Consider the following 25,755-nt stretch of genomic DNA (forward strand, 5'->3'; position numbering starts at 1 on the left):
TATTTTGACCCACAACGTCATGTGAGGTCTTATTTTTTGCGGGACGAGTTGACGTTTTTATTGGTACCATTTTCGGGCACGTGACTTTTTTTGATCGCTTTTTATTCTGATTTTTGGGACACAGAATGAACAAAAACCAGCGTTTAATTTCTTTTGGGGGGTGCGTTTACACCGTTCCGCGTGCGGTAAAATTGATAAAGCGGCTTTATTGGCAACCTTCCACGACAGCATAGGAGGATGTCTCCACGCCCTAATGGGGGACAGGAAGCACGAGAGATTAAAAGGTCCCTCCCACCTCCCTCTCACCAGTGACTTTCCTGTCCCCTATGGGGCATGGAGAGGTCTGGTGTGCTGTGTGGCCGGCTGCTGCAGCATACCTGAGGATCCAAAAAAGCCGGGCAGTGGTGGTCGGTGGCACTGCCTCCCCTCCTCCGATCTGCTCCCGCCTCCTCCTGGATTCGGGACCGTTCCTGGCCCTCCCGCACTCCCCTATGGGGAGTAAAGCGGGCCAGTGATCCCTGACCAGAGGCCTCCTGTAGCTCTCTGGTCTCTCCTCCTCCCCCTGCGTGCAGTGCGATACCCGGAAGTGACGTCACGCGCGGGTCACTTCCAGGGTATGTGGAGGACGCGCTGTCATGGCGGCCCCCATCCTGTTGCCGGCACGTGGAGCTCGCCAGCGCTTGCTGTGCCTGCTCCGGGACCCAGGGAGGAGGAGGGGGAAAACGAGTTACTGCGCTGAGGGCGGGGTTAATCTGCTATTAACCAGCCGGAAGACGCCGACAGGTAAGATGCAGAATCCCGTTAGCATGGACGGGTCTTCCTGCCCTGCGTCTGCAGAGCCCAGCGCTGCCCCAGCCACAGTAAGTGTCCGGGGGTGGGTCCTAGTGGTGCGGTCTCAGGGTATAGGTCCTCAAAATACTTCTCCCCCTTGTTTCATAGGGAGAAAAGTCTGCCCATAAGAGCAGCAATACATCCAGCAAGTCGGCTAAATGTGCCATATGCAGCACAAAACTTCCCTCAAATTGGGAGAAAAAGCTATGTCAAGCTTGCACGGATAAGGTGGTTAGGGCTGAGCACCTGTCATTAATCGACGAAATCCGCAGCTTGGTTACCCATCAGGTTCAAACCTCTTTAGCTGCCCTGCCCCCCCCCTCCACCACCTCCACTCCCTCCGATTGTGGGCCCACCACCCCCAAAAAAGCGGAAAATTCAAATAGAGGATTCGAGGGATCATACAAATCGGGATCTGAGAATTGGGAACAACCGGGAACCTCTGGGTCAGCCGACACTAGAAGGTACCTCCTTTCCACAGAATATGTGGAGGATCTGGTCAGTGCAGTACGTGCCACTATGGGCCTAGAGGACGAACCCGTCACGCAGACAGCACAGGATCGCATGTTTGGTGGATACGAGGGGCCTAAACGAACAGGTTTTCCAGTCCACAGGAGTATAGCAGATATGATTTCCCAGGAATGGGAGTATCCATAAAAACGCTACTCGGCCCCCTCAGAAATCCGACATAGATTTCCCCTGGAGGGAGAGGAATTTAAATGGGACATCCCGAAAGTTGATGTCCAGGTGGCAAGAGTGGTAAAAAAGACGGTTCTGCCGTTTGATGATGCATCCCAGGTTAGAGATCCGATGGACCGTAAAGCAGAAAGCCTCCTAAGGAAAGCCTGGGAAACCTCTGCCTTTACCTTAAAGTCAGGAATCGCGTCCACTTGTGTCTCTAGGTCCCTCTTCCAATGGATTGAGGATCTAGAAAGCCATATCTCTCGTGGTACCTCAAGGAGTGACCTCCTTAACTCCCTCCCTATCTTGCAGAGAACTACGGGTTTCCTGGCAGATGCATCAATAGAGATGATCCGTGCCTCTGCCAGGGCTATGGTTCAGTCAAATTCCGCCAGGCGGGCCCTCTGGCTTAAAACATGGAGCGGGGACGTTACATCCAAGGTTAAACTCTGTTCTTTACCCTTCAAAGGCGAACATGTCTTCGGCCCTGCCTTAGACGAAATTCTAGAAAAGGCCACAGATAAAAAGAAGGTGCTTCCAGAGCAGAGGACCACAAGAAAGCGTCTTTTTCGAGCTCCCCAGAGTCAGTTAACCCAACCGCGAGGAAAGGGAAAGACGGGAAGATGGAGCTACGCTAAAGGGAGAGGCAGGAACATCCTGGTTCCCCAGCAGGAGCAGCAGCAACCACAAGAAAAACAATGACTCGACCCTGGTCGGGGGAAGGCTTTCGAGGTTCTTTCTTGCCTGGCAGTTGATCTCCAACAGCCCCTGGTTCCTCAGTGTGATCAGAGAGGGCCTACTGCTAGAGCTCAAATCCTCCCCCCTGCGGGGTATGAGAGTTACCTCCCTACCACCTCGGGAGTCCCCAGCACTAAAATCCGGCATTTGGCTTCTTCTACACTCAAATGCCATCTCTCGGGTCCCTGTGGAGGAGCAAGGAAGGGGACATTATTCCAGATTGTTCCTAGTAAAAAAGTCCACAGGGGCGGCAAGGATAATAATAAATCTGAAGGGCCTCAACCGACACATTGCATACCGCAAATTCAAGATGGAGTCAGTAAAGACCGCCATTCCTCTGATAGGGCCATCGTACCTCATGGCAACTATAGATCTGAAGGATGCTTATTTCCACATCCCCATACATCCTTCCCACAGGAAGTATCTGAGATTTGCGATTCGTCATGGTCCTGAAGTCAAGCACTTTCAATACAATGTGCTTCCCTTCGGAATATCCTCTGCCCCTCGAGTGTTTTCCAAAATTATGACGGAGGCAGTGTCCTACATCAGAAGCCGGGGAATATGTATTGTACCTTACCTGGACGACCTACTGATAATAGGGTCCTCCTACCAGGCCCTGGAAGACCAGGTAGCCCAGACTCTAGACATTCTCCAATCATTGGAGTGGATCCAAAATATAAAGAAATCGCAAATTCAACCCTCTCAAGAGGTAAAATTTTTAGGAATCCTACTAGATTCAAACAATCAAATGTCCTTCCTCCCGGAGGAACATCAGAGGTCCATAATGTCAAGAGTCTCAGATTTCAAAGGACAGAGATCCCCGACCCTCAGGGCAGCCATGTCCATACTAGGGTTAATGACCTCCTGCATCCAGTCGGTGCCCTGGGCGCAGGCCCACTTCAGAACACTCCAGTCTCATATCTTAAGAAACTGGAACAGGGATCACACCTGCCTGAAGAAAAGGGTCCAGACCCCGGAAACAGTGAAAGCTTCACTAGCATGGTGGATGGACCGCAAAAACCTGTGCAGGGGAATCAACTGGTCCCAGATCCCCCTGGTTACGGTAACGACAGACGCCAGTAAAAAAGGCTGGGGAGCTGTAGCGTCTCGACAGCCATTCCAAGGGTTATGGAGCCAGAAAATGAGTGCAAGATCCTCAAACTTCAGGGAGCTGAAAGCAGTGGAGGAAGCTCTCCTGGCAGCAAGACACCTGGTCCAAGACCAATATATCAGAGTCTACTCGGACAACATAACAGTGGCACATCTCAGGCACCAGGGCGGCACAAGATCCAGCAACCTGGAGGGCCTCTCAGGCCGAATATTTTGCTGGGCAGAAAGATACCTTCGTTCCCTGACAGCGGTCCACCTGAGGGGTTTGGACAATCTTCAGGCAGATTTCCTGAGCAGAAAACGCATCCAGCCCGGGGAGTGGGCCCTGAATGGAAGAATCTTTCGAACACTAGTTAGCAGGTGGGGCCTCCCGGAGGTGGACCTACTGGCCTCAGGAGAGAATGCTCAAGTGAGAAACTACTTCTCCCTGAACCCCAGGGACAGATCCCAGGGAGTGGACGCCTTCGCCCACAGGTGGAGGTTCCATCTGGCATATGCCTTCCCGCCAGTTCCAATCCTTGCTGCAACCCTGAGGAAAATCCAGGAGGATAAGACCCCAACAATTCTAGTAGCTCCGCTATGGCCAAAGAGGAGCTGGCACTCTTTAATAACAGAACTACAGGTAGACGGGCTATTCACCATCCTACCCATAAAAGACGACCTTCTCTTACAGGGCCCTCTGCATCACCCGAACCTCAGGGGAATGAAGTTAGCAGCCTGGTTTCTGAAGCCCAGGGGGCTATCAGAGGCGGTAATTAAAACCCTCCAGAAATCTTCGAAGCCAGTCACCATTGCCATATATAATAAAATATGGAAGAGATTCTCCTCATGGTGTCTGCCAGACCTGCCCGACCCAGACAACCCTAACATTTCCCGTATCCTGGATTTCTTACAGAGGGGGCTGGAACTAGGTCTAAAACCTAGCACACTAGAAGTATAAGTATCAGCATTAAGCCCTATGTTTGACTGTGACTTGGCTAACCACAGGTGGATAAAAAGATTCATGACATCAAAAAAAGCTAGTTTCCGTTCCACCATGGGACTTGAATGTGGTGCTTACAGGACTCACTCAATCACCCTTTGAGCCTCTGTCATCCTGTACTTCTCAGCTCCTCACCTACAAATTAGCCTTCCTTATAGCAATAACCTCAGCAAGGCGAGTAGGAAAGCTCCAAGCTCTCTCAATCAAGGAACCCTACCTAACAGTTAGAGACGATTCCATAGATCTCTACCTTGATCCATCTTTTCTACCAAAGGTTGTGTCGGACTTTCATAGGTCTCAGAATATAATTCTTCCTTCATTCTGTCAAAACCCAGCAAACCCCAAAGAGGAGGTGTTTCACACGCTGGACGTAAGACGTATAATTCTCCACATCTTGGAGTACAACAAACCATATAGAATCGACCACAACCTATTTATCCATACCTCTGGTCCAAACAGAGTTAAGAAGGTGGCAAAGAACACCATTGCCAATTGGATTAAAAAGGCTATCTCTGAAGCATACCGGGCGCAAAACATCACTCCCCCTGCAGGGATCAAAGCGCATTCAACACGATCTACCTCTTCTTCATGGGCTGAGAGGGCAGGTGCATCTTCAGAGCAGATTTGTAAGGCAGCAACCTGGTCCTCCTTACATACTTTTACTAAACACTATAGAATGACCTTGTGTCCAACAGGGATTTAGTCTTTGGCTGAAAAGTTCTTCAGGCCGTCGTCCCCCCACAGTGCAGTATAGGTTGTTATGCCTCCTATGCTGTCGAGGAAGGTTGCTAGAGAAAATAGAATTAGACTTACCGGTAATTCGGCTTCTAGAAACCTTCCATGACACCACTATTTCCCTCCCTGCATTCTTGGACAAATTCTGAGAATCTTAAGGTAACCAGTGCTATGGTAATCAGTTATAAGTCACTGGTGAGAGGGAGGTGGGAGGGACCTTTTAACCTCTCGTGCTTCCTGTCCCCCATTAGGGCGTGGAGACCTCCTCCTATACTGTCGTGGAAGGTTTCTAGAAACCGAATTACCGGTAAGTCTAATTCTATTTTTGCATCGCTTTATTCTGCAAGCTATAACTTTTTAATTTTTTTGCTGATGACGCTGTTTGGTGGCTCGTTTTTTGCGGGACAAGATGCCATTTTCAGCGGTACCATGTTTATATCCGTCTTTTTGATCGCGCGCTATTGCACTTTTTGTTCAGCGGTATGATGATAAAGCTTTATTTTTTGCTTCGTTTTTTATTTTTTAAGGGGTTCAATAAAGGGGTTAACTAGTGGGACAGTTTTATAGGGCGGGTCACTATGTATGCGGCGATACCAAATATGTGTACTTTTATTGTTTTTTTTATTTTCAAAAAATGAATTTATTAGGGAATATTTTTTTAAAATTATTTAGCGATTTTTTTTATAAATTATTTTTACTTTTTTTCTTCTTCTTTTTTTTTAACTTTATTACAATGTCCAAGGGGGGGGACATAACTGTCATGTGACAGATCGCTGTGACAGATCAACGATCTGTCACAGGCAGTGCTGCAGGCTTCCTCATGCCGCCTCCCTGCAGGCCCCCGAAGGTCCCCGCTGCCATTTTGGTTTCGGGGACCTGCAGGGAAGGAGACCCCCGCAGCAGCGCTGCACATAGCGCTGCTGTGGGGGTCTCAGGGAAGCACGGAGGGAACCCCCTCCCTCCCAATGCTTCCCTAAATCCCCGGTACACTGCAATCGTGTTTGATCGCAGTGTGCCAGGGGTTAACGTGTCGGAGGCGGTCTGTGACCGCCCCTGACACATAGTGCCGGGTGTCAGCTCTGATAATCAGCTGACACCTGGCCGCGATCAGCTGTGCTCCCCCCGTGAGCGCAGCTGATCACGCTACACGTACTATTCCGTCCTTGGGACTTAGGTCCAGGTCACATGGAAGGAATAGTATGTCTAATGTAGAAAAGAGTTAACATCATCTGCATCCTCCTCTTAGGATGATAGACGGCGCTCCAAGAACTGCCTTGGATAAATTCTCAGCACTGCATAAACACTGCAAGAGCCCAGAGCTCACATGATTTCAGTGTGATCCCCCTTCACTGTGTACAGCGGCTGCTCGCTGCACATAAGGGTATGTTTCCACAGTCAGTAAACGGTGTGGGATAGACGCTGCGTACATCCGAAGGATCCAAGTGTTACAGCATAGTGGATGGGATTTCATGAAATCCCATTTCCACTATGCATCCTGAGACGCCTCCTGCTCCACTGGGGAGACGCACATGCGGCGCGTCTTTCCAGACCGCGTTATGTCATTTTACTGTATGTAGCGAAGACGCTCCATCTCCACTGCGTAAATTACCCATTCACTATCAGTAGATGCGGTAAAACCACATTATCTTCTTAGTCACAAGCGTATTAAGTGCGGGAACGCAGCTTACATCGCATGTGTACTAATTTAAATAATGTTTGAGCCGGAAGTTCGCGTACACTGCAGTTCTCGTAATGAGCTGAGCTGATCGCGAGAACTGCCGTGCATGTGACCGCCGGGGACAGAGTTATTTCCGGTAATCAGCTTAAAGCTCCGCTGTGTCTGGATGTCAGGCTTTGTGGTGGCATAATGCCACCGTTCATCCAAAGGCATCCAGACGTAGCATAGCTGGACTCATCGTGGTGCAGTATGTATATCTTCTCAGCAGACAGGTATGGTATACTGTTGCTTTTTTATTTTATTTCTCTTCCAGGAGAACAAGGGCGTCAGTGGAATAGGCGATGCAGTAAGTATGGTTTAATTAAGATCTATTAAAGGAGTTTGTGTCATTATTTCAATTAAGATACTTCATTCTGGCTGTGTCTTTATTTACCATACAACTATAGGATTAGTAATGGATAGGTGTCTTATAGACCCTTCTCCATTACTAAGCCGTGGACTTGATGTCAACATACAATAGAAAAAGTGACATCAACCCCACAAATATTACCCCACTTGCCACTGCTACAGGGCAAGCTGGAAGAGGCGGGTAAAGTGCCACAACTGGCGCATCTTTGGATGTGCCAATTGTGGGGCGGCTGAGGGCTGTTACTTTTAGGCGGACGATGGCCAAAATTCATGGGCCTCGCCAGCCTGAGAATACCAGGCCGCAGTTGTCTGCTTTTTCCTTCGCTGGTTAACAAAAATAGGGTGGCCCCACGCTATTTTTTATTTTGGAGGGGATCACATTATTTTTGCTAACCATCCAAGGTAAGCAGACTGCTGCGGCCTGGTATTATCAGATTGGTAAGGTTCAAGGATATTGGATCCTTACCAGCCTGAAATACCAGTCCCAGTAGTCTGCTTTACTCTGGCTGGTTAACAAATATAGGGGGACCCTATGCTATTTTTTTTTTAAATATTTATTAAAAAGGAGGGGACCTCTCTCTGTGCTTTCCTCCATTTGTTGTGTCATGTACTTCTGGCTGTGTCACAAGATTCACCATTATTTAAATTAGTACACATGTGTTGTGAGCTGCGATCCCGCAGTTAATACGCATGTGACTAGGAAGTGTGGTGTGACAGGTGATCGCGTGGTTAATGGGAGATATGTCACATGGAGGGATGCTCCCTGCGATGCAACCCGGAGTATTTTGCCTATAGTGTACATGAGCACTAAAGATGTCATTTAGTGCACTGGGTGCGGAATGTACTCCGTTTTGCCTGAAGATGTGTATGTTCAGAACCTGTGGTGAAGTCCTGACCATGTGACCAGCTCATGTGGTCCATACCTCACCTATGGGTGTGGTTACAGGGCTATGTAATTAAGGTGTTTGGCACATGTGAGAGAGACTGTGAGGAAGTCTGGCAGAGTGTGGACAGACTTCCATGTGTCCAGGTGCGACACTACAGAGAGTGGTCTGTGTTCCAAGGAAGGAGAAGCCTTCCTGTGTCTGCGGCTGCAGATAGAGCGCTGCTCTGGACATTGCCCTGACCTGTGTGCACAGGACCTGAGGGAACACAGCCCAGCTAAGGACTGTTTATGTGCTGTCTCTGGTTTATGGAGTAATAAACCCTGTGAAATTTTAAAGGAACGTGCCTCATGTTTGACTCCCGCCGCACCTAAGCGAGTCAGAATCCTTACAGAAGATAATGCGGTTTTACAGAAACTAATGATAGTGAATGGGTAATTTACGCAGCTACATAAATTGACAAGCTGCGGTCTAGAAAGACGCACCGCATGTCCGTTTCTGCGGGTGAGCCGCAGGCATTGGTGCACGCATAGTGGGCATGGGATTTCTTGAAATCCCATCCACTATGCTGAACAGCTGGATGCTGCAGGTTGGACATTTTTGATATATGCAGCATCCAACCCGCAGCGTTTATTGACCGTGGGAACATACCCCAATATATCTGCAAATATCTACAAACCGGAAATCACTTTTTTTTCCCTTCCCAGAAGCAAACTTTCAAATCAGCTTTATCTCAAGTGACAAAAATATGCATGCAATGAAAAAACGCATCAAAACCGTATGCGGAAAAAACGCATCAAAACCGTGTGCGGAAAAAACGCATCAAAAACGCAGGTGACCTGCCAGTGACCTCAGATGCAGATTTCGTGCAGATATTACCTGCATCAAATCCTGAGTCATTCCTGATTGTGTGCACATATCCTAAGATCAAACAGCGGTAGACGGCTGACACTGAGAGCACATTCTGAATCTGCATGAGCCAAACCTATCTTATCTCCGTAACCTGTCAAGCTAACTGCAAATAGGACAGGGGAATTAGACACTAACATTTTAAAGTGTACTGCAGTGCGCAGGCGCTGGGCCTCTCTGACCTTTCCCAGCGCCTGCTCACTGCAGTACTTTGCTCTGCCCTCAACAGGGCAGAGAAATATGCCTGCGCAGAAGCGTGATGTCGAGAGAGAGGAAGCAAGCAGGAGGGCGGCGGCGCAAAAAGATGTGAGGTGCCGGACCCGGACCTGTGATACCCATCAGACCGGACCGCCCACCGGGTGAGTATAATAAAACTTATTTTTCTTATCTTGCAGGTCGGACCGGGGGCTTATCTACAGCGTTACAGAATGCTGTAGATAAGCCCTGAAAGGCAGTGGCAGCATCTTATAGCGGCCAAAACAGGTGACAGGTTCCCTTTAATTCTGCAGCACTTTACAGACACTGCCATCACAGTCCCCTTTGGGTTTCACACTCTAATTTCCCTAACAGTATATCTTTGAAGTGTAGAGGTAAACAGAATACCAGGAAGAAACCCATGTGGGAAAAGCGAACAAACTTCTTACAGATGTCATTCTTGGTGGGATTTGAAGCCAGGACCCCAGCCACCGAGCAGGAGCTGTCATGTCCTGCAATGTCAGTGTGTGCAGGGCTAAGAATAAGGAGAGGTGCAGAGGATGGTAATGGAGGCGATAGCAAGGTGTACCGAGCACTTGGCCACACCAAGGGTGCACCAAAGTGACCTCATTTACATAAATAATAAAACATTCTACACAAAATAAAATAATTAAAATCTGTCCCACAAGTATGAGTCTAAAAGGGGCTACGGGACTATATGAATTTATAACTGGTTTTCTTATTGGGGTTGATGTTTTCGGCAGTGGTGCGGTCTTTAAGTGCAAACCAACGTGTCTCAATAATGCCAAGCTGCAATACCAAACGAGCAGACAAGCGGGGTGGCTCTGCTTAACCCTGTAAAATAAAGGAACCTCTGATGATTTTTGGTGTAATTATTAATGCATTATTTCAGGTAAAGCCAAAATTCTTCAGCTAAGGAAAGTACAAAAAAGACAGAATTTTGTGAACATGGTCTAAAGAAAGTCCTGGTTTAATCTTATGCTGCAGAAAAACCAAGCAGCCATAGTACACAAATGTCGCAGTTGTTAGTGTGTGACCCCCACATAACACATTTTTGTGACTTTTGCACAGGCCACATCATTTGGAAACTACACAAAACATTTCCAATCAAAGGGTTAAAAACAATGCAAAAGCCTTAATAGAGTTGCACATTTTGCGGACCTCCCTCTGTGATAGAAGGACAACACATTATTTAGTGCTGTTCTCCTCCCTGGCAGCCAGGGCCTCTCATTGCCTGAGTGCACAATAAAGCTGTCCTCATTTTCTGAAAAGTAGTGTACACAAAGCCCTCATTTATCCCATTCTAGAGCTATAAACGGGGTGGAAACATGCTTCAGATTGCACACATTTCTAGAGCTTAATTCTAATTATCAACAATCAATATGATAAGTAAACATCATTAAATGTGCCCAGATTTTTATGAGAATTAGATCATTTCCACCATGAAAAATGTATTATAGCAATTGTAATTCTATAAAGGCTTGTGCACACATTGCAGATTTGGTGCATTTTTGAGACGCAAATTTTCTAGTAAAATCTGAAGCAAAGTGAATGAGGAACCTGAAGTGTAATGCAGATGTTGAGTATTTGTGACCTGCAGATTTAGTGCAGAAAATAATCTGCAGCATGTTATATTACCGCTTGGAAAGTCTATTTAAGTCTGAATGGGTCAATCTCACAAGCCACCGATAGAGTGACCCATTTGGAATCTTCCTCTGCCACAGCTGCCGCAGAACAAAGGTGCAAAGCCAAATAATAGAACGTTGTTGATTCATTATGTGGAATGATAGAGGACCTCGAGAATCGAAACCGCCGCAATAATATTCGCATACGGGGCATATCTGAAGCAACTGGCACAGCTGATCTTATTCCCACCCTTTGTGGCATCTTTAATATGCTCCTGGAAAGGCCACATACCGAAAAAATACTGACAGAGCACACCGAGCTTTAAGACCCCGCAACAATGACTCAGACATTATTATTATTATACATTTATATAGCGCCATTTATTCCATGGCGCTTTACATGGGAAAAGGGGAAATATAGACAAGTACAATAAACATGTGCAAGACAAGGGACACACAAGTACAGAAGGAGCGGCACGGTGGGGCGGCACGGTGGCTCAGTGGTTAGCGCTGCAGCCTTGCAGCGCTGAGGTCCTGGGTTCGAATCCCACCAAGGACAACATCTGCAAGGAGTTTGTATGTTCTCCCCGTGTTTGCGTGGGTTTCCTCCGGGTACTCCGGTTTCCTCCCACATTCTAAAGACATACTGATAGGGAATTTAGATTGTGAGCCCCATCGGGGACAGTGATGATAATATGTGCAAACTGTAAAGCGCTGCGGAATATGTTAGCGCTATATAAAAATAAAGATTATTATTATTATAAGAAGGAGAGAGGACCCTGCTCGCGAGGGCTCACAGTCTACAGGGATGGGTGAGGATACACTAGGAGGGGGTAGAGCTGGTTGTGCAGTGGTTCGCAGTGGTTCAGTAGACCGAGGATCATTGCAGGCTGTAGGCTTGTCGGAACAGGTGGGTCTTCAGGTTCTTCTTGAAGGTTTCCGTTGTAGGTGAGAGTCTGATGTGTTGCGGCAGAGAGTTCCAGAGTATGGGGGAAGCACGGGAGAAGTCTTGCATGCGGTTGTGGGAAGAAGAGATGAGGGGGGAGTAGAGAAGGAGATCTTGAGAGGATCGAAGGTTGCGTGCGGGTAGGTACCGGGAGACCATGTCACAGATGTATGGAGGAGACAGGTTGTGGATGACTTTGTATGTCATGGTTAGGGTTTTGAACTGGAGCCTCTGGACAACAGGAAGCCAGTGAATGGCCTCGCATAGGGGGAGGCTGGGGAATAGCAGGGAGACAGGTGGATTAGTCGGGCAGCAGAGTGTAGGATAGACTGGAGTGATGCCAGAGTGCTGAAGGGGAGGCCAGAGAGTAGGAGGTTGCAATAGTCGAAGGCAGGAGATAGGGTGTGCACTAGTGTTTTTGTGGTTTCATGGTTGAGGAATGCGCAGATTCGGGAAATATTTTTGAGTGTGAGGCGGCAGGAGGAGGCAAGGGCTTGGCTATGTGGTTTGAAAGAGAGGGCAGAGTCGAGGATCACCCCAAGGCACTGAGCGTGCGGGACTGGGGAAAGAGAACAGCCATTGACATTGATGGATAGGTCTGGTGGAGGGGTAGAGTGAGACGGGGGAAAGATGATGAATTCTGTTTTGTCCATGTTCAGCTTTAGAAAGCGAGCAGAAAAGAAGGCTGAAATAGCAGACAGACATTGTGGGATTTTGATCAGTAATGAGGTGAGGTCAGGTCCAGATAGGTAGATCTGCGTGTCATCGGCGTAGAGGTGGTACTGCAAGCCGTGGGATTCTATGAGCTGTCCCAGGCCGAAGGTGTAGATGGAGAAGAGTAGGGGTCCGAGGACTGAGCCTTGAGGAACACCGACAGACAGGGGGCGAGGTGAGGAGGTGGTGTGTGAGTGGGAGACACAAAATGCTCGGTCTGTTAGGTATGATGAGATCCAGAACAGGGTCAAGTCTGTGATGCCGAGAGATGAGAGAATCTGTAGCAGGAGGGAATGGCCCACGGTGTCGAAAGCAGAAGACAGGTCCAGGAGTAGGAGGACAGAGTAGTGTCGCTTGCTCTTGTTAGTAGACATCCCCAGAGACGTAATTTGCTGAGTTCATTATTTCAAAACCAAAGAAGAAATTAGGAGACAGACTCGGACCAAAGGATCTATGGATTTTGATGGAGTAATTTACTTTTTATGGCGGACTTATCTAGGTCTACCTTAGCAAAATGTAGGGCTCTGCACCCACTGTGAGAGGTTCTCAGAGAAAGTTGAACATTGATATCTCTGGTTGTTTTCGTTTCATTCTAGGAGATTCAATGAAAGCTATTGAATTTTATTATTACTCACCAAGTTCCTTTTTTTTAGTGTTTATATTGTGAACTTAGGTGTAACTGGACCTGTTAGAATCACTTTATTTTATATAATGTGATCTGTACTGTGGACATCCGAGGGTGATGTCATTCGATCTTGCCTTTGAAGGAGATTCAACTGAGCCCTTAGACTAATAATTCAGACACAAAAATGCGATCTTCATTGTGTGAATGTGAGATTTAAGAACACACAAGTAGATACCTGTAGTTAGTATGATAGACTAACACAACTTTCAGAAACACCTAATGGTCTAGAATGAACACTGGGATATGTTCTAATAGGAGGGCCGCACGGTGTTGGGCTGTGAGCACAACCCCCATCTGTGGACGTCGGGCCCTCAGACCATCCTCATGGAGTCGGTTTCTAACCGTTTGTGCAGACACATGCACATTTGTGGCAAGCTGGAGGTCATTTTGCAGGGCTCTGGCAGTGCTCCTCCTATTCCTCCTTGCACAAAGGCGGAGGTAGCGGTCCTGCTGCTGGGTTGTTACCCTCCTATGGCCCCCTCCATGTCTCCGGGTGTACTGGCCTGTCTCCTAGTAGCGCCTCCAGCCTCTGGATACTACACTGACAGACACAGCAAACCTTCTTGACACAGCTCGCGTTGATGTGTCATCCTGGATGAGCTGCACTACCTGAGCCACTTGTGTGGGTTGTAGAGACTGTTTCATGCTACCACGAGTGTGAAAGCACAACCAACATTCAAAAGTGACCAAAACATCAGCCAGAAAGCATTGGTACTGAGATGTGGTCTGTGGTCCCCACCTGCAGAACCACTCCTTTACTGAGGGTGTCTTGATAATTGCCAATAATTTCCATCTGTTGTCTATTCCATTTGCACATCATGTGAAATTGCTTGTCAATCAGTGTTGCTTCCTAAGTGGACAGTTTGATTTCACAGAACTTTGATTTACTTGGAGTTATATTCTGTTGTTTAAAGGGAATCTGTCACCTTTTTTTGGCCTATTAGCTGCCGGCATAGACATCGGGGGCTTATCTACAGCATTCTGTAATGCTGTAGGTAAGCCCCCGATGTAACCTGAAAGAGAAGAAAAACACGTTATATTATACTCACCGAGGTGGGCGGTCCGGTCCGATGGGTGTTGCGGTCCGGTCCGGCGCCTCCCTTCTTTATGCGATGACGCCCTCTTCTCCCGTCCTGAAATGGCTCCGGCGCAAGCGTATTGCTCTGCCCTGTTGAGGGCAGAGCAGAGTCCTGCAGTGCGCAGGTGTCGGGAGAGGTCCGCGCCTGCGCACTGCAGAATTCTGGTCTGTAAGCGCCGCTGATCGCGGCCGGGTGCCAGCTGATTATCACAGCTGATACCTGGCACAATGTGTCAGGGGCGGTCACGGTCAGGGAAGCATTGGCAGGGAGGGGGCTTCCGTGCTTTCCTGAGCCCCACACAGCAGCGCAATTTGCAGCGCTGCTGCGGGGGGCTCCTTCCCTGCAGGTCCCCGGATCCAATATGTCGACGGGGACCTTTGGAGGCCTGCAGGGAGCTGGCTTCCTCAGTGCCTGCAAAGCACAGGCAAGGAGGAAGTCTGCTTCAATGCCTGTGACAGATTGCTGATCTGTCACAGCGATCTGTCACAGGACAACGATGTCCCCCCTGGGACAATGTAATAAAGTTAAAAAAAAAAAAGTGTAAAAATAATTTTAAAAAACAAAATCGCTAAATAAATTAAACAAAAAAAAAAGTATTCCCTAATAAATTCGTTTTTTGGAAATAAAAAAAAAAAAAACAATAAAAGTACACATTTGGTATCGCCGCGTCCGTAACAACCTGCCCTATAAAACTATCCCATTAGTTAACCCCTTTAGCGAACCCCTTAAAAATGAAAAACGAAGCAAAAAATAACGATTTATTAACATACCGCCGAACAAAAAGTGCAATAACGCGCGATCAAAAAGACGCATATAAATATCCATGGTACCGCTGAAAACGTCATCTTGTCCCGCAAAAAACGAGCCAGCACACAGCATCATCAGCGAAAAAATAAAAAAAGTTATAGCTTGCAGAATAAAGCGATGCAAAAATAATTATTTTTTATATAAAATTGTTTTCATTGCATAAAGCGCCAAAACATAAAAAAAACGACATAAATGAGGTATCGCTGTAACCGTACTGACCCGAAGAATAAAACCGCTTTATCAATTTTACCGCACGCGGAACAGTGTAAACACACCCCCAAAAGAAATTCATGAAACGCTGGTTTTTGTTCTTTCTGCGTCCCAAAAATCGGAATAAAAAGCGATCAAAAGATGCCCGAAAATGATACCAATAAAAACGTCAACTCGTCCCGCAAAAAATAAGACCTCACATGACTCGGTGGGTCAAAATATGCAAAAATTATAGCTCTCAATATGTGGTGATGCAAAAACTATTTTTACAATAAAAAGCGTCTTTTAGCGTGTGACAGCTGCCAAATATGAAAACAGCCATAAATAATAAATCAAACCCCCCTTTATCACCCCCTTAGTTAGGGAAAATTAAAAAATTTAAAAAATGTATTTATTTCCATTTTCCCATTAGGGTTAGGGCTGAGATTAGGGTTAGGGGTGTGTTGGGGTTAGGGTTGGAGCTAGAATTGGGGGGTTTCCACTGTTTAGGCACATCAGGTGCTCTCCAAACGCAACATGGCGTCTGATCTCAATTCAGCCAATTCTGCGTTGAAAAAGTCAAATGGTGCTTCTTCCCTTCCAAGCTCTGCAATGCGCCCAGTGTTTTACCTCCACATATGGGGTATCAGCCTAATCAGGACAAATTGCAAAAACAACTTTTGGGGTCCAATTTCTCCTGTTACCCTTAGGAAAATAAAAAATTTGGGGCAAAAATATCATTTTTGTGGAAAAAAAATATGATTTTTTATTTTCACGCTGGGGCGTTATAAACTTCTGTGAAGCACTTGGGGGTTCAAAATGCTCACCACACATCTAGATAAGTTCCGTGGGGGGGTCTAGTTTCCAAAATGGGGTCACTTGTGGGGAGTTTCAATAGTTTAGGCACATCAGAGGCTCTCCAAACGCACATGACACCCGCAGACCATTTCATCACGGTCTGCATTCCAAAACGTCACTACTTCCCTTCCGAGCCCCGACGTGTGCCCATACAGTAGTTTTCTCCCACATATGAGGTATCAGCGAACTCAGGACAAATTGGACAACAACTTTTGGGGTCCAATTTCTCCTGGTACCCTTGGGAAAATAAAAAAATTGGGGACTAAAAGATCATGTTTGTGGAAAAAATACGATTTTTTTATTTTCACACCCGGGCATTATAAACTTCAGTGAAGCCCTTGTGGGGGGATTCCCGTTTAGGTACATCAGGGGCTCTCCAAACGTGACATGGCGTCTGATGTGAATTCCAGCCAATTTTGCATTGAAAAAGTCAAACGGCGCTCCTTCCCTTCTGAGCTCTGCCATGCGCCGAAACAGTGGTTCCCCCCACATATCAGGTATCAGTGTACTCAGGACAAATTGCACAATAACTTTTGCAGTCCAATTTCTCCTGTTACCCTTGGTAAAATAAAAAAAATTGAACCTGAAGTGCTTTTTTTGTGAAAAAAGTTACCGTAAATGTTAATTTTTTGTTAAATATTCAAAAAATTCCTGTGAAGCACCTGAAGGGTTAATAAACTTCTTGAATGTGGTTTTGAGCACCTTAAGGGGGTGCAGTTTTTAGAATGGTGTCACTTTTGGGTATTTTCTATCATATAGACCCCTCAAAGTGGCTTCAAATGTGATGTGATCCGTAAAAATAAAATGGTGTTGCAAAAATGAGAAATCGCTGGTCAACTTTTAACTCTTATAACTTCCTACCAAAAAAAATTTGGTTCCAAAATTGTGCTGATGTAAAGTAAACATGTGGGAAATGTTACTTATTAAATTTTTTGTGTGCCGTATCTCTGATTTAAGGGCATAAAAATTCAAAGTTGGAAAATTGAGAAATTTTCAAAATTTTCGCCAAATTTCTATTTTTTTCACAAATAAACACAAGTTATTTGAATGAAATTTTACCACTAGCATGAAGTACAATATGTCACGCGAAAACAATGTCAGCATCACCGGGATCCATGGAAGCGTTTCAGAGTTATTACCTCACAAAGGGACAGTGGTCAGAATTGTAAAAATTGGCCCGGTCATGAACGTGCAAACCACCCTTAAGGGGTTAAAGGCAGATAAGTTAGGTACATCTGATTAGTCAACCCTCGACAGATCTTCTATTGGTACTTGTAGAAAGCATATAAAAAAAATGAAAAGTTACTTCTGGACATACTGGCCATTAGAAAATAAATTACCTTTATTGCTTTCCATCCTCCAGATGTCTTATCCTCTCGATAGGAAACAGCTACTTTTTGTCCAACATTTAAAGGCTCTCGACCAATTACGACATCAGGTGTGAAATAGATCTGGTCATTTATCATTCCATAGTCATTGCAAAAGCGAGTAACCACTCCTTCCACATCCATTATGGTTTCATAGTCTGGATGAAAATGCATACAAATATTTTAGTGGCAACAAACATTAGCTAGGCAAAAAACAATTTAACATGGAAAATTCCTTAATTCCTCGCAATGTGGTAAATGGTTAGCCTAAGATTTAGGCTAAGTTCACACATACCGGAACTCTCGCGGAAGTTACAGCGAGAATTCCGGAATTCCATTCCGCGGGAAAATCACATTTTAAATTCCCACGATTTTCCCGTGGAAAAACTAGCATTTTGCAAGCGTAATTAGCTTGCAGAATGCTAGCGTTTTCCAAGCGATCTCTAGCATCGCTTGGAGAACTGATTGACAGGTTGGTTACACTCGTCAAACATAGTGTTTGACAAGTGTGACCAACTTTTTACTACTGACAATATTTTTTATTTTAAATTCTATTTTTTAAAGGGATATGGTACCCACAGCCCGGAGGACAGTCTCCTCTCCTCCAGACCGTGGGTACCATTCGCAAATGTTCTGCTTACTTTCCGCATGGTGTGCACAGCCACATGCGGGAAGTAAGCGGAACAATGCATTCCTATGGGTGCGGGATCGCCACGATTCCGCAAAATTAATGAGCATGCTGCGGTTTTTACCGCAAAGCGATTCCGCCGCGGTAAAAACCGCAGCATTAGCACAGCATTGCGGAATCCCATAGGAATGCATGGAATGCTTATTTTTCGCGTTTTCGCGGCAAAATCGTGCGGTTAAAACCGCCGCGGAAACGCGAAAAAAATGCAACGTGTGAACTCAGCCTTACTCGCTTAACCAACTACAGTACATAGCTGTCTGGAATATTCAGTTTGTAGTCTGTAGTTATTATAGTAAAAGATTCATGTTCAGCTCACCAAATGGTTAAAAGAACCTGCCACGTCATTCCAGGTATCTAAACTGTCCCCCGTGCGTTGTTAGTGGTGCAATGTGCATCACTAACCAGTTTTTTTCATTAAAAAAAAAAATGAAGTCCAAAAAGCACTTTATATGGTACTTGCTCGTTTTCTCATAGGGGTGCACTTCATTTTCTGTTCAGTCAAAGGACAGCTGCCCACTGTCTTTGATTTCCCTGGTTGCACAGTCACTGCAATCCCGTGCTTGCGCATTGTGGCGCTTGGAGCCGCCCTTGCGCAGTGTCCAGTGGGCAGCGTGGAGCCGAGCTCGCTTGAGCAGTGTCGAGCCGCGCGTTACGTAGCTTGCACAGCTCCCCACTCGACACTGCGCAAACGTGGGATTCCAGTTACATATAGATAAAATCACTGCTCAATAAAATAAAGGGAACACTAAAATACCACAACCTAAATATCACTGAATTAAGTATTCCAGGTACAAATCTGCATCCATTACACAGTGGAATACGTTGAGAACAATAAAACATAAAAATGATCAATCGAAATTAATATCCCATGGAGGTCTCAATTTGGAATGATACTCAAAATCAATGTGAAAAATCAAATTACAGGCTGATTCAACTTCATTGGAAACACCGCAAGACAAGGAAAGGATGCTCAGTAGTGTGTGTGGCCTCCAAGTGCCTGTATGACCTCCCGACAACACCTGGGCATGCTACTGATGAGACAGTGGATGTTCTCCTGACCGATCTCCTCCCAGACCTGGATTAAAGTATCAGTCAACTCCTGGACAGTCTGTGGTGCAACGTGGCATTGATGGATGGAGCAAGACATGATGTCCCAGATGTGCTCAATTGGATTCAGGTCGGGAACAGGCAGGCCTGTCCATAGCATCAATGCCTTCATCATGCAGGAACTGCTGACACACCTCAGCAAAGTGAGGCCAACCATTGTCATGCATTAGAAGAAATCCAGTGCACTTGCATATGGTCTCACAATCAGTCAGATAATCTCATCCTGGTACCTAATGACAGTCAGGGTAACTCTGGCTAGCACATGGACGGCTGTGCGGCCCTCCAAAGAAATGCCTGCCCACACCTTTACTGACCCAATGCCAAATTGGTCATGCTGGAGAATGTTGCAGGCAGCAGAACATTCTCCACGGCATCTTCAGACTCTGTCCCGTCTGTCACATGTAGTCAGTGTGTACTTGCTCTCATCCGTGAGGAGCACAGAGCACCAAAGTCAAATCTGCCAATCTTGGTGATCTCTGGAAAATGCAAATCACCCTGCATGGTATTGGGCTGTAAGCACAACACTGACTTGTGGAAACTCTCATGGAGTCCGTTTCTGAAAGTTTAAGCAGACACATGGATGTTAGTGAAAAAATGAAAGGGAACAGCATCCAGTCCAGGTGAAAAAAGTTGATCTATATTTTGCCATATTGCAACGTTTCGACCGTTAAGGTCTTTGTCAAGCAACCTTAACCAGACTGGATGCTGTTCCCTTTCATTTTTTTGGTATGTATTTTCCAATTGGGTTCATTGGATTCTGAACGTGCATCCCTATTTTTGAAGTGCTGTCGGCTGCTGCTTTGTATTATATGGATGATAGTGGTCTGCTGGATGTAATTTTGAAAGAATCTGGCACTGTTCCACCTTGTGCAAAGGAGGAGGTAGCAGTCCTGCTGCAGGGTTGTTGCTCTCCTACAGCCCGTCTACATCTCCTGGTGTACTGGCCTTTCTCCTGATAGAGAAATACACAGCTACCCTTCTTGCCACAGCTCACATTGATGCGCCATACTGGATGAGCTGCACTACCTGAGCAACTTCTGTGGGCTGTAAACTCTGCCTCATGCTACTGTAGGGGTGAAAACAATCACAAAATGTATAAGTGACAGAAACAAAAGCCAAAACGGATGATAATGGAGAAATGGTATGTGGTCCCAACCTATAGAACCACTCCTTTATAGGGCTTGTCTTGCCAATTGTCTATCATTTCTAACTGTTGTGTGTAAATCAAACCCCTCTTTATCACCCCCTTAGTTGGTAAAAATAATAAAATAAAAAAGTATTTATTTGTATTTTTCCATTAGGGTTAGGGTTGGGCTAAAGTTAGGGTTGTGGTTAGGATTATGGTTAGGGTTGGGATTAGGGTTGTGTCAGGGTTAAGGTTGGAGTCAGAATTGGGGGGGGGGTTCCACTGTTTAGGTACATCAGGGGGTCTCCAAACGCGACATGGCGCCCGCCATTGATTCCAGCCAATTTTGCGTTAAAAAAAAAACAAACGGTGCTCCCTCCCTTCTGGGCTCTGCCATGTGCCCAAACAGTGGCTTTCCCCCACATACCGGGCACTGGTGTACGCAGGAGAAATTGCACTATAAATTTTGTGGTCCATTTTTTCCTGATATCCTTGTGAAAATAAAAAAAATTGGTTCCAAAGTAAATTTTTGTGAAAAAATTAAAATGCTCATTTTTTCCTTACACATTGCTTTAGTTTTCGTGAAGCACCAGAAGGGGTAATAAACTTCTTGAATGTGATTTTGCGTACCTTGAGGGGTACAGTTTTTAGAATGGTGTCACTTTTGGATATTTTCTGTTATCTTGACCCCCCAAAGTCAATTCAAATGTGAGGCAATCCCTAAAAAATGGTTTTGTAAATTTTGTTGGAAAAATGAGAAATTGCTGGTCAACTTTTAACCCTTATAACGTCCTACCAAAAAAAAAAAAAAAATATGTTTCCAAAATTGTATTGACGTAAAGTAGACATGTGGGAAATGTTATTTATTAACTATTTTGTGTGACACCACTCTCTAATTTAAGGGTAAAAAAATTAAAATTTTAAAATCACAAAATTTTCTAAATTTTAGCCAAATTTCCCTTTTTTCATGAATAAATGCAATTTATATCGAAGAAATGTTACCACTACCATGAAGTACAATATGTCACGAAAAAACAACCTCAGAATCAGTGGGATATGTCGAAGTATTCCAGAGCTATAACTTCATAAAGTGACAGTGGTCAGAATTGTAAAAATTGGCCTGGTCATTAAGTACCAAATTGGCGCTGTCACTAAAGGGTTATGTGTTACCTTTATTTTGTGTGAGCAGTGTATATACACACACACACACACAATAACAAAAAAACAAAATGACACAGCACCAGTTTCAGAGTTAATGATAGATGCCAGTCCATTGGTTGTAGCGCAAAACTAGATATATCAAAATAAAAAAAGCAGGCGGCACTCAAGAAAAGGAAACTATCAAAAGTCAAGGGAAACTTTTAATAAGCCATATGTGCAACAGGAATTGTTTCGGTTCCACAGAGCCTTTCTCAAGCCTGAGAAAGGTTCTTTGGAGCCGAAACGTTACCTGTTGCACATATGACCTATTAAAAGTTTTACTGGACTTTTGATAGTTTCCCATTTTTGAGTGCCGCCTACTTTTTCATTTTGATATTGTCACAATACTGTAAATATGATATATGGTTTTCTGTCTCATCACACCTTTCTAGAACATTCCATAGCTTGTCTGACACACACACTGCAGATGTGGCCCCCCTCACAGCCCCTGCACCAGGGGAGCTCTTTTCACTCGCTTGCCTGTAATCCTATACTCCTTCCTCACCCCTCCCAAAGAAATATGTTAATTAGCAGAGAGCAGTCCTTTGTGTAAAAAACCATGTGCTTTCCCTTTTTGTTTGTGGGAGATATGGGATAACTCGGTCCCAATCGGTGACAGAGATATGAAAGTTACATATTTGGGACGTGCATTGACAGAGCCACTCAGCCTCTGTTTTTCTAGGCTCCAACTTCAGCGGAATCCAAGAAATGAATTCCTGCGTAGCCGAGCCATCCAAGTACTTTGCGTTTAGACTTAAATGAATGCCAGCATCATGCATAAGATGATACTACTGTATGTGCGTCTCCGTACGAGGTTCCCTCCCCGAGATATGATAATCATAAGTTTTGTAGCAAAAGGTTCATTCTGGCAGAAAGAGGAGGGTTTACATAACTCAGCCCCTTTAATGATGTCACCACCAGGAGGTATAAGTTAGTCCCAGCTCAGTCTGGGGGTCCCTCTTTCCTTGGAAACCTGATACAGAAGGAGTCTGTGATGCACTGCGATGTATCGCCCCTCCCACCCACATAATCTGCCTGAAATGACTTAAGCAAATGTAAGTGCTTATTCTTCTTTAATCCCTGTTATTTTGTAATTGTCTGTACATACTTTGTCTCATATTGTAAAATCTTTTTATATCTTCTGTAAACACTGCCTACCTTTTTGGAGTAAAATATAAAATTATTAGCTTCGTTTCTTCATGCTCTATAACGTATCTGCACGTCTCTGAAGTGAATTACGCTATTAATTTGGGTTGGTTTCGGACCCCTTAATTAAGAAATCGGAGCCGGTGGCAGCAAAGTGTGTTCTGGGCAAGCTGGCAGTGACAGAACGGGTTTTATATGCTGACTGTCTGGCTGCAGCTTGGAGTAGTTATAATTCCCTCGCTGCAGCATGCCTAATAGCCAGCACACATCCAAGAAGTCCGTCCGGTGACTAATTATCCTAGGTGCAGTTCCCTGTCTGACCTGAGGGTAAGGGGGGCGCCAGAGAGCTGTGAGTTCCAAAGCGGAACTGGAAAGTGGGATATACATAAATCCCGGCAGTTCGTAACATTGGCAGCAGCGGTGGGATAACTAAAATAAGCCCCCCTGCAGTAAATTGATAGGTCAACAGACTAGCTTGCTGTTTTTTCATCACATCTGGTGGCAGCGGCGGGATAACTAAAATAAGCGCCCCTGCGAATGTGATAGGTGCTGTGTGTGTGAGGTTTTCGTGACAGATATTATCTAGTTTTGCGCTATATGTATAAGTATAAGGGGACAATACAAATATCTCTCCGAGGATCTGTTTATACCAAGGAAGGTGACGGTCACAAGGGGGCATTCTCTGCGTCTGGGGGAGAGAAGGTTCTTCCACCAACATAGAAGAGGATTCTTTACTGTTAGGGCAGTGAGAATCTGGAATTCCTTGCCTGAGGAGGTGGTGATGGCGAACTCAGTTGAGGGGTTCAAGAGAGGCCTGGATGTCTTCCTGGAGCGTAACAATATTGTATCTTACAGTTATTAGGTTCTTTAGAAGGATGTAGATCTGAGTATTTATTCTGATGGAATACAGGCTGAACTGGATGGACAAATGTCTTTTTTCGGGCATACTAACTATGTTAATAATAATCTTTATTTATATAGCGCCAACATATTCCGCAGCGCTTTACAGTTTAAGAGTTTCAAAACACAAGTCATAAGTAACAACGTTAACAATACAATAATTAAAGCAAAATTAGACAACCCTGCTCGTGAGAGCTTACAATCTACAATGAGGTGTGGGAGATACAAAGTACAGGTGTGTATTTACAATGATGGTTCAGCCGTCTTGAGGGAGTGGGGGATAGATGGGGATAGTGAATGGGCTACACACGCACACTTTCACATAAAATGACTTTAATTAGTGAACGTGATAGGCCACTCTGAACAAATGTGTTTTGAGGGAGCGCCTAAAACTATGCAAACTGAGGACAGTCCTAATTTCTTGGGGTAGAGAATTCCAGAGGATTGACGCAGCACGAGAGAAGTCTTGGAGTCGGGAGTGGGAGGTACAGATTAGTGCAGAGGTTAGTCAAAAGTCGTTTGCAGAACGCAGCGGTCGGTTAGGCCGATAGAAATGAGGGAGGAGATGTAGGGGGGTGCCGCACTGTGGAGAGCTTTGTGAGTGAGAACAAGTACTTTGCAAATTGTCTCTTCAAAGAGAAAGAGGACAAGAACTCTAGTGCCACCTATTGGAAGTAGCAATCCTAAAAGTCAATGTCGAGCCTCTAACGAGCCTTGCATATATACCAGAGGAGCATTGTGGCTTTTTAGTCTCGCTGATCTTTACAAATGGATGATAATAGACATCGAACGTTTTCCCTGTTTATTCGCGAATATGGTATTGGTTTGGTCACAAATGATACCACGAGCCGTCTGGCGGGGTGCAAGAGATGAAAAAGCCATAGAACGAGTAAGTTCAATGTGTGGATGGCAATATTTGTGATGGGAAAATGTGGTATTGTTGTTCATCATCATCAGCTGGAAGAAACTACACGGCATTATTAAGACAGGACGACGGTCACCTTACGGACATTGGCCTCGATATATTTTTGTCCGGCTTGCAGGATGGAGTTGAACAGGCCCTGATGTTGATGGGTGGGGGTCGGAGTCATACACAGGATCCTCCGTGGCGGAAGAAGTAGAGGGCAAAGGTTCGAGACCGCTTGTTGGCCAAATCGTCTGTCGATCGTGGACAGGATCTCAGCCATGAGCCTCCCATTACGAAATGTAATTGCCCTTCTCTGCTTAGGTAATTAATAAACTGTGACTGACCTGTTCAACCCATCTAGGTCTGGCTGTGTTTTCTTTGCGGGATTGGTGGGAAGGGGGGGGTGAAGGCACTGCTTAGGACAAACAGGTCTCCACAGTCTGGCCAAGTCAAAGTCCAGACCTGAATCCAATCGAGAATCTGTGGAAAGAGCTGAAATCTGCTGTTCACAAACGAACTCCATCAAACCTCACTGAGCTCGAGCTGTTTGCCATGGAAGAATGGGCAAGAATTTCAGTCTCTGGATGTACAAAACTGATAGAGACATACCCCGAGCGACTTGCAGCTGTAATCGCAGCAAAAGGTGGCTCAACAAAGTATTAAGTTAAAGGGGCCGAATATTGCACGCCCCACTTTTCAGTTTTTGACTTTCCACAAAAATTTAAAATAACCAATAAATTTGGTTCAACTTCACAATTGTGACCCACTTGTTGTTGATTCTTCACCAAAAATTTACATTTGGTATGTTTACGTTTGAAGCACGATATGTGGGAAAAGGTTGAAAAGTTCCAGGGGACCGAATACTTTCGCAAGGCATTGCATGCTTCCAATTTTGTTGGAGCAAGTTTCAGGAAGGCCCGGTTTTGATTGCCCCAGTGCAGAAAACAAAGTCCATAAAGGCATGCTTGGGTGAACGTGAAATTCCGCACAAGGCTCTGACCTCAGGCCAATAGAACACTTTTAGGCTGTGTGCACACGTTGCGTTCTTTAGGCGTTTCTGCTGCTTTTTTTCCGCAGCGGAAACGCTTAAAAAAACACTATTAAAATGCATCCTATGCAATCCTATGGGATTCCACAGTTGTTGTACCCATGCTGCGGATTCTATCGCTGTGGAATCGCATACACACAGATGCATTAAGGGGAGTTATTGGTCTGTAACGGGCCCATACATGGGCCTGG

The 25,755-nt window shown here is 45.5% G+C and overlaps 1 protein-coding gene across 1 annotated transcript in view; it reads right to left on the reverse strand.

Moving 5' to 3' along the window:
• MOV10L1 (Mov10 like RNA helicase 1) overlaps nucleotides 1–25,755 on the reverse strand; it is a 260,035-nt gene that overhangs the window by 232,318 nt on the left and 1,962 nt on the right. Inside the window, exon 2 of the mRNA XM_073573462.1 lies at nucleotides 17,416–17,600. Coding sequence (XP_073429563.1) covers nucleotides 17,416–17,600 — 185 coding nt within the window. The remainder of the gene's footprint in view (nucleotides 1–17,415; nucleotides 17,601–25,755) is intronic.

This window comes from Dendrobates tinctorius, unplaced genomic scaffold (genome assembly GCF_039654945.1).
Source record: "Dendrobates tinctorius isolate UK_male_01 unplaced genomic scaffold, ASM3965494v1 ptg000035l, whole genome shotgun sequence".
NCBI lineage: Eukaryota > Metazoa > Chordata > Amphibia > Anura > Dendrobatidae > Dendrobates > Dendrobates tinctorius.